General features: G+C 43.6%; 1 protein-coding gene across 1 annotated transcript; it reads left to right on the top strand.

The window, feature by feature from the left end:
• The first annotated feature begins 2,510 nt into the window (after positions 1–2,510).
• Positions 2,511–9,280, top strand: LOC128814525 (serpin B6-like). Its single transcript, XM_053990439.1, has 7 exons — positions 2,511–2,598; positions 2,979–3,156; positions 4,050–4,187; positions 4,790–4,907; positions 5,148–5,290; positions 6,882–7,049; positions 7,976–9,280. The coding sequence occupies exons 2-7, from the start codon at positions 2,989–2,991 to the stop codon at positions 8,378–8,380; spliced, it is 1,140 nt and encodes a 379-aa protein (XP_053846414.1). The 5' UTR covers positions 2,511–2,598; positions 2,979–2,988; the 3' UTR covers positions 8,381–9,280.
• Positions 9,281–9,609: the final 329 nt, after the last annotated feature.

Raw genomic sequence — 9,609 nt, 5'->3', positions numbered from 1 at the left:
TTCTGTCAGCTCTGCCACGAGAGGGAGGCACAGGTGGAGAAACACGGGCCGTGCCCGGCGGAGCTGCAAGGGGAGGGGAGATACGGCTGCCAGGACTCCCTGAGGCGGGGGGGGGCCGCCATTTTACCGGGAAGGGCTGCGTCGCCTCCCGTTCCCGGCGGCCAAGGGTAAAGCACCTTAGCCTCTGCCTAGATCCCGGCAAGGGCCGGGCTCCCGTCCTTTCCCTCTGCTCAGCTGCGCTTCCGGGAACAGGGAGCGCGGCGGCCGGCGGGGTGAGTGCAGCGGCCGCGTTGCTGTTGCCGCTGCTGCGTTGTCCTGAAGGTTTTCACACGGGAAAGCCTGTGCCTGTGTTTTTTAGGGTTTTCTTGTTTTGCGGGTTTTTCTAGGAAGTCGAGCTGAATGGCGTTGCTTTTTCTGTGCTTTGTATTTTCTTTTTTTTTCTTCCCTCTTTCGTGACATTCCCTAAACACCGCTGCTTGTTGCCAGCTGCAGCCGCGGCGGTGGGGCTGGAACGCTTCTTGTGGGAGCGCCGGGAGCTCCGCGGGGTTGCGACGTCTCCCGTCAGGCCAAGCCTGTGGCGAGGGCGGAAGAGGAACTCTTCCCTCCAGGGAGGGCCAAACTTTTGGCTTTTTGTGCCTCAGCTTGCTGGGACGGTGTCAGGCTTCTCCCTGCCCCTCCTGGCCCCTGCAGAGGCACAGGGGTCAGGAGCCTGATAGCAGCGGGGCCGTGTCATTCCCTGCGTCCCAGGGAGAGCTGTGATGCCAAGGGACATCACCAAGAGCTGTCCGCGGTCTCGCCCTGCAAGTATTTTGATATTGCTCCCAACTCTAAATCCTAAATGAAGCCTTTTCCCTCAAGGAAACCTGTTTTGGTTCATCACGTGGGAAAAAGGGCTGTCTGTGCCACGGACAGAGATTTGTCTGTGGAGATGGACATGGTCTGGTGCTCATCGCCCTGAGTTCCCTCCGGGGATGAGTTGGAAAGAGTCAGCTTGAGACTCCTGATATAGCTGACACAATGTGGGGAAGTGTCCTTGTTTGCTGGACACTGATCCACGTCGTAGTTTTTGTGGGAAGTGTCTCTTGGGCTGCGGGCTGGAGGAGAGCTGCACACTGTTATGGTTCCCCGTGGCAAGGCCCTGCAGTTGTTGTCTGCTGATTGATCTACATACAGCCTTTGGGTCAGTAAAGACTGTCCTGGAGCATAGGTGTCAATTGCTGAGAATATACACTTCAAATTCAGAGTGGTAGGAATACAAAACCTCCACACAAGTTTGTTGACCTGCAGAGCATAGGGAGAGAGAGTAAGGAATGAGCTGCTGTCAGCAAACCCTTTGACCACTGAGGGCTTTGCAGCAGTTTACAACTGACTGACAAATATGTACTTTTATAGTGAGGTTTTTTGTTCCTTAAAGTGTGGTCATTGTGTATTGTCTCTGAAACTGTGGATTCCAAATTGTGCATTGTCTCTGATGAGGAGGGTGTCCGTAGTTATGTTGCTACTCCTGAGCTGCAGAGAAAGCATAGTTGACTGTGCAGATGTAATTCCTAGCCTTGTGTCCCAGCAGTTGAATATTATTTATGATATTTATGAATATTATTTAAATGCCTCTGGTTTTCAGGCAGGCAAATAGTGTCAGTTTGTGTCCTTTTTTCTGTAAATTCTTGCCTGTTGGGGAAGCCCTACAGACACTTTGTAGAAAATAACTGCCTGTTGGTGTCACTATTCCTGTGTGTTTTGACCAGGAGGTCAAAAAAACCTTATTGTTAGCAATCTGCAGATACTGGGGTAGTAGGAAAATTCTGGTCTTCAGTGTAACCAATGTGAATGCCATGTGTCTCTTCTTTATTTTGTGACGTGCATAAATTACTCATTCAGACACAATGGGAGGATTGTTTCCATCTCAGTATGCTTGTTTTTTGGTTGTACTTTTTTCAAGTTATGGGAGAACAGAAATAGGATAAAATTGCTACTGTTTATAGTAAAGCTGCTAGCAAAGAATTTTCTTGGTTTGAAAAGCATGCATGTGGAAACTTGCTCTTTTCAACTCTCTGTCTAATATAATGAATCAGTAGTATGAATTAGGAGCTGGTTTTGTATTTGGTAGCAACATGTCAACACTAGGCCCTGCCTAAAGGGAAGAACAAAAGACAGAGATAGTAAAAGCTATCAGCATTTATCTTATTATGACTTATGATACTTATCTGTAGTCAACTCAGTATTCTAGTACATATTACTCACTTAATAGGTGTGGTGTTTAACCTCAGATTCACTGCCTAAAGCAGATATATGTATAGCAGTGGATCTCAGATTCACTGCCTATAACAGAGTATGACGGTTTATGATTGTGGGCGTTGCCATGTTGCAGGCAATAAAATGGAACTAAAATGAACTTTGATTTTTTTTTTCTTTGTAATACAGCAGGAAATGGCAGTCACCTGTCATGCTGGCAGGTGAAATAAATTTTTTTCTTTCCTTCTTTTATCTAGTAGGCCAAGTCATTCTGCTGGCTTCTCCCAGCCTGGCAGGTTTAAAACACAGCGTGCACACATAGAAACAAGCTGCAGATACCACTGGAAGTCTGTAGACTTAGAGAAGGTAAGATTTGGTATTTCTACCATTCTGATGTCTAACTTTGGCTCTGGTGGCCCAATAAAGGGGGATTATTTTCTGTGTGAAGTCAAGAGAAACTTCTTTCAGGAAGTCCTGAACAAAATGCTCTTGTGCTTGGTCACCTCAAAAGATGTCACACTGTGTAGGTATGGGATTGAAATCCAGTAGCAGACTTTAAATTGCAGAAATAACTCAAATGTGTAGTTTGGGATCTCAGGTGCTTGAGGCACCAAATCAGTCTCCACTGAGCTGATAATTTTCCAACCTTTGCTGCCTAGTTTATGCTGGGAAGTTTAAAAGAAAGAAACAACTGATTTGTATTCAAATAAATTTGATCCATTCTCGTTCTGTGTTTTATGTCCCAGGCTGGGAAGCATGGAAGGCCTCTGTGCAGCAAACAGCACTTTTGCTGTGGACCTGTTAAGAAAGCTGTGTGAGAAGAAAAGGGGGCAGAATGTGTTCTTTTCACCATTTAGTATTTCTTCTGCTTTGTCTATGGTTTTGCTGGGTTCCAGAGGTAGCACTGAAGCCCAAATAAGCAAGGTAGGTCAAAATAAACTCGGTGGATTGCATTTGATGGGACATATGAAGAATAGATGTGTGTTCCAGTCTGTGACATGCACTTTTGCTGAACTGTGATTGTCACTATGGTGTGAGAGAGCAGAGTTCCTCCTCTGGGGTGTGTTTAACGAGAATCAATTTTCATTGTTTTTGAAGTGTGAGATTCCTTCATTATGAAATGAAGTTTCCTGGGTTTTGTTGTGTGGGGATTTTGTGATTTTTGAGACAGATCTTCTTTAATATGTAATTGTGAGGTATGTGTGTTTTTTGTTTTTTGGTTTTTTTTTTTTTTTTTTTTTTTTTTTAATTTAGCTTGATCAATTTCTAGCTCCATAAAATATTACCTTCTGCTTCCTTGTTTGGACTTAATATCAGACGATATATGTTTTCAAAACTTATCCAGACACATAAAAAAAGAAATCCACAGCAACTGAATATCAAACTGTTACCATGGTTTACACTTTTTTGTTTTAAACTTGCTTAGGAAGCAAGTAGTGCTTGTCATGTGTTTTACATATGACCTGACAAAATTAAGTGCAGATCAGTCCTTTAGCTTCTGATGTTGGGCTCTTTTGCAAAGTGAGAGATGAGTAAAAACCTGTATTTTTAAAAATTATTTACTATTAATAAAAGTTTCTCAAAAACTTATGTTGTTGCCATAGCTGGAGATACTGAAAAGCCATCTGGACTACGGGCAGTAGATGTCCCTGCTTGGGCAGGGCTTTGTAGCAGATTGTCCCCACAGGTCCCTTCCCACCTGAGCCATTCTGTGATCCTGTAGCGCTTGGCTTAAGGGAAGGAAAATCAGGACTGCTGACTCTGCTGCTCCCTAGTTTATGACTTGTGCAAGCACTGCAGAGGTTGTCTTTGTGCAGGTGCTTTCTCTGAACAATGCCCAGGATGCTCACAATGGGTATCAATCCCTTCTCTCCGAAATTAATGATCCAAACACCAAATACATCCTGAGAACTGCGAACCGGCTCTATGGAGAAAAGACCTTTGAGTTTCTTCCAGTAAGTAGCTGTTAAATCTGTTGTGATTCTTAGGATAATGTGCTTGCTACCTCTTTCCTCTGGAGGTCAAGACAGTCCTTGGAGTTTGCCTTCCAGATTTTCTGTGCTGAGAGTCACGAGTGAAATAGATTCTGCCAGAGCCTGGTGTCCAAACGTGGTGGAGAATCTTTTTTAAATAACACATCATCTGAACATGGCAAAGCAGTATCTACCCTTGATGGTTCTGTGATCCATTCATATATTTGGCTGTGGGAGAAATGGTTGGTGTATCTCTTAGCAAGAGACTGATAAACAAACTTATAAAATTATATGTTACGTCCATGAAGCATAAAATAAAAACAGGGGAAAAAAATAACCATATCATTTTAAATGAATTTATGTAGACGTTTGTACTACAGTGCGTGAGCCATTTGATTTAATAACAATTGCTAGTTCAAAGAAGTGGTATAAATCCTCGTAGGAACTTGTCAGTGAGAACTTTTAAGGGCTGTATATAAAGCTGGGGAAGGGAAACAGGGAGATTTCCTTGGAGAATGTAAGAATCATCTGTGTGAATGAGAGTAAATCTCTTGCTGAAAATCTGTTGTGAATATCCCTGTTAGTCGTTTATAGAGTCCAGTCAGAAGTCCTACCATGCTGGCCTGGAACAGATGGACTTTCTGCATGCTTGGGAGGATTCCAGGAAACAAATCAATGGCTGGGTAGAGGAAAGGACTGAAGGTGAGTGGTTTTCCAAGTGCCCATTTGTGTTTAATGGTAGCCATTGTTTGGGTAAACACCTACCCCTGGGTATAGGATTGTGAATTCAGACAACTCAGATGATGAGCTGTTGCTGTGTCTGGTACATAATTCTCTTCTCTATTGTTCATTAATTGCAGAGCAGATAATATCTTGGATAATATTTAGACACATTTCCAACTATTAAAAAAATGTGATTTTTTTTTCTTTTGTGTCATAAAGGTAAAATTCAGAACCTGTTGGCAGAGGGGATTCTAGATTCCCTGACCAGACTTGTGTTGGTGAATGCCATCTATTTCAAAGGCAATTGGGAAGAGCAGTTCAACAAACAGAGTACCACAGAAAGGCCATTCCAAATTAATAAGGTATGATGTGCTAAAATGCTGACAATACACCATTAATCTGAAGTAGCCTGAAATGACAACCTTTAAAAAGAAATTAAATTTTTCAAGCAGGGTTACCTTGGGTGGGCTTTATGAGATTCTTTCTGCCCCCTCCCTTTCATAGGAAGTCTCTCTTTGCTGAGTTTCTCTGAACTTTTCACATAATTACTGGAACCTTTCATATAGCACAAAGACAGGTGTGAAAGATTGTGAATTTAAGTCTTCGTCAGTCAGAGCTTCCCTGCTTCATTTCTGCCCCTGAGCCAATCCAGAATAAATGGAAAACAAATTTCCTTTGAAGACCTGTGTTCTCTGCAGTCTTGATTTTCGAAGTAGATTGGTGCTCTTGAGGAGGACTTGGCCTCTGGCATGGGCTGGCCATGGCTGCCCTTCAGGATCCCCTGTAGACCTGGGTTGGGCTCCAGGAGTCATGAACAAGAACGGGTAATGTGCCTTCCTTAACTCAGCTGCTTGAAGCCTTCTTTGAGGAAAATTGAAGACCTCATGCCTGTGTGGAAACTGTCCCTCCCCACAGTGGTGAAATAAATCTAACAAGCCTCTTAAGTGCTACTAGCACATTTAAATAAGGGAATGTTACTCTTCACCCCATACTCTGTACAAGAGCAGTTCAGAAACTGCTGGACTGGCTTGGTTCCTGACACCTTGTCCTCTGTGAACACCTGGAAATGCAAGGTGTAAGCTGAAACCTTAAGCTAGTTATTTTACATGTTATTCAGTAAGTAACAAAGAGTTACTTTGACATCCCAGGAACATTTCCAACATCCTGTGAAATTATTTCTGTGACTCTTGCACTTCTTATGACTCACTGGATGATTTTCTATTGCTGTGTGGCTTTCCTTTTGCTTTTCAAACCTTTTTATATGTCATTGCTTCTGCAAAATAATTTCTGCCATATTCTCTCTGGGCATTATTCTAATAGGCACTACTTTAATAACAAAAAGCTACTTATGTGACAATCTTATTAAGGGAAAGGAGAAAGCAGTGAAACTGAGAAGAAGGAAAATAATGATGTAAACAATAATAGCTGATGCTCCATGTGGAAATGGAATAAGATAGCAGAAAATGAAAATGAGAATAAAATCTCTCCGCTTATTAATATCCTTATGACTTTTAAGAATTCAAAAGAATACTCTTTCTTGGTAGTTTTAGTATATACATTTTAAAATATTTTAAGTCTTTGTTATAGCACTTGGAACCAGACAGACTAACAATACGTAAATTGAAATAACTTATTCATTTATTGTGAAGGACAATGTCCCTGCTTATTACTAGCTCACTTTAGTACTTGTCACTAGTTCTTAAGTTAACAAAAAGGTAGGGACATGTATTTACCTTAAAGGAATCTTCAAAAACATTTTTGCAATAATAATTAAAAAGAAAATATCAGGATATTTGTTATTTACAAAGGACAGTGTGGTGTCTGTGTTCTGTGGTGTGTGATCAGTTCTCTTTGGTCAAATCCTAAAAGGCCCAAAGTAACTTGCTGCCTGCTTTGTAGTTTGAGACCAGCAGAGAAGCTCAGCACTAACTGTTGACACCTCTTCATTTCTAGAATGAGACCAAACCTGTTCAGATGATGTTCAAGGAGGCAAATTTTAACATGACCTACATTGGGGATTTCCAGACCAAAATCCTTGAACTTCCATATGTGGGTAATGAACTGAGCATGATCATCCTGCTCCCTGATGCAATCCAGGATGGATCCACAGGCTTGGAAAGAGTAAGTTGTCGAGCTGAATCCTTCCAGGGAAGAAAGTCTGAATAGCACAGAGATCTGCAGTTCAGTTCCAGAGCAATTGTGTGGCTGGTGCTCAAGGCCAGGAGAAGGGTCCCTCTCCTCCCTGTGCCCAAGGTGACAGCCCCTGCTATGTCAGTGCTGCTCAGGCTGTGTGCTGCTCCCTTAGGCAGAGGCTCTGGAAGATGAGCTGGCCCTGCTCAGGAGCAGAGGTCAGCTGTGGTTGTGGTGAAGGCACAGTAAGGTGATGATGGAATGTGGAGAGGGGGATTTTGGGTGGGCTCTTTGGAAGTCCTGTGGCTTGTCCTGTAGGCCTTCTGTGCTGAGCAGGTGGCAGGTGGTGTGTGGCTCACTGCCTGGAAAGAGGCTCACAGGAAAGGACAGGATCTCTTTTGTGGTAGGTTGGGATACAAGTTTGATCTCTTTGGCACTCTGGACAAGGAGTTTATGAATAAAGCTTTCTAAGACTGACTGCAAAGGGCCTTTGTGAACACACTGTTTTCATGCTGCTGCTGACTGACCTGAAGGACCTGACTCTTTTGGTAAAGAGATAGAAGAAACTGGGTTTGGTTTCTTTGGGTCCTTGTTAGCTATTCTTCTGTTCCTTTCTGTCCCATAAGTAAAAATTTTTAAAAACCCTAAACAATTAAACATGTTCTGTAGAAGGAAACATTACATGGAGGGGATTGATCCCTATTATAGCTACCAGAACAAACATTTGGTAATGATCTTCATGGAGCCAGTATTCTCTAGTGATAGGTATGACTTACAGTTCTGGCTTAAGACACACTAACCAGGTTTAAAAAGATGCATCCTATGCACTATATAAACAAAACCCATAATCACTTCTTTTGCTTGTAACACTGATTCAATTCCCATTGTAATTAAGTAAATTTGGACTTTTTCTTCAGCTGGAAAGAGAACTTACATATGAGAAGCTAATAGATTGGATCAATCCTGAAATGATGGACTCTACCAAAGTGAGGGTGTCTTTACCCAGATTTAAACTGGAAGAAGATTATGATCTGAAACCGCTTCTGAGCGGCATGGGAATGCCTGATGCATTTGATTTGGGAAAGGCAGACTTCTCAGGAATCTCATCTGGCAACCAGCTGGTGCTCTCTGAAGTGGTTCACAAATCCTTTGTGGAAGTCAATGAAGAAGGCACTGAGGCAGCTGCTGCCACAGCTGCAGTGATGATGATGCGCTGTGCAATGATAGTTCCAGAATTCACTGCTGATCATCCCTTCCTCTTCTTCATCCGGCACAACAAAACTTCCAGCATTTTGTTCTGTGGCAGATTTTGCTGTCCCTAAGGAGGAGATGTCTTGGCTGCATATGTGCCATCACAAAATAAATTTACATTTCCCTAGAACAAGGTGATTTCTTCTGTACTAATTGTCTCTTTCAGCTGTATCTGCACCCTCTTCCGTGACCTTGGGCTTGGCAGGAATATCAGAGCTGCTTAGACAAACAGAGCACCTGCCATGTCCAACCCCTCCTGTGCCTGTGTGCAGGGGTCTCCAGGTTCTTGCTGACACAAGAGCCATCCCATTTGCTCTGCGAGTGCTTCTTCTGTCCTTGACTTCACTTTTGGTGTCCACCAGGCAGAGTCAGGCAGTGACAGCTCATGGGAGTGAAGTTGTTACTTTTGCTTGTGACAAGGCTGGAGCACATTTGTAGCTGCTTTCCCCTTTTATCTTCCAGATGCATCAATTTAGTGCCTTGATACCTTGCCTGGAGCAATGTATCATTGCCTGGAGCAATGCCTGAAATGAGTTTTTGGCAGCCTGTTCCTGGTATTACTGAACATCCTGCATAGATGTGGGTTTTTGGCTAACAATTGAACCAGCACTTAGGCAAGAATGGGAATGAAAGTCTGCTTTTGTACCAGATGTCTCTGTGAGGTATCTGTGGGGCGAGTACCTTTATTTCATCACCCCAGGACAACTAGGTTTATTCCTGGTCACCTGGTTCTGGTCCTTTAATAAAGAATGTTAACAGAAGGGTACATGTTACCTATGCAATATTTGAATGACAAAGTCTTAATTTCAATTTTTTCTCTTGCTACTGTTATATGTTTATCCTATTAATATTTTCTTAGACACCACAGTTTACCAGTAGAATACCAAACTCAGAGGTGCAATAGCTCTCCTTGTATTAGGATGCGTTTTGTGGGTCCTGTTCCTGTAATAATAAAAGAAGTGTAAGCACTGCATGCGCCTATTTCTCCTTTTTCAATCCTAAATTATACACGTATTTGTCATGCTGTGGCAGGAGGAGAAGACTTGTCGCGGAGCCCAGCGGGGTTCGGTGTCGCTGGCCCGGCCCGGCCCGGGCGGGCGCTGTCGCCGCGGTTGTCGCCGGCCGGGCAGGGACGCGGCCAAGCGGCCTCGGCTGCGCGAGTGGGAGGGGATCGGGGCAGCCTCCGGCCTGTCCCCGCCCGGGGGGCATCCTACGGGAATGGGGCGGTGTCGGCATAAAACGCCGAAATGTTTCCTCGCCTCCCGCAATCGCAGCGCTTCTCGGGCAGCGAGGGTGCGGG

The sequence above is a fragment of the Vidua macroura genome, chromosome 1 (assembly GCF_024509145.1).
Source record: "Vidua macroura isolate BioBank_ID:100142 chromosome 1, ASM2450914v1, whole genome shotgun sequence".
Lineage (NCBI taxonomy): Eukaryota > Metazoa > Chordata > Aves > Passeriformes > Viduidae > Vidua > Vidua macroura.
Note: the sequence above shows the minus strand (reverse complement) of the source record. Positions and strands in the feature narration are given on the sequence as shown.

Coding starts and splice junctions, on each gene's coding strand:
- LOC128814525 (XM_053990439.1), top strand. CDS start 2,989: ATGGAAGGCCTCTGTGCAGCAAACAGCACTTTTGCTGTGGACCTGTTA. Junction 4,188..4,789: donor AGACCTTTGAGTTTCTTCCA/GTAAGTAGCTGT, acceptor TATCCCTGTTAG/TCGTTTATAGAGTCCAGTCA. Junction 4,908..5,147: donor GGTAGAGGAAAGGACTGAAG/GTGAGTGGTTTT, acceptor TGTGTCATAAAG/GTAAAATTCAGAACCTGTTG.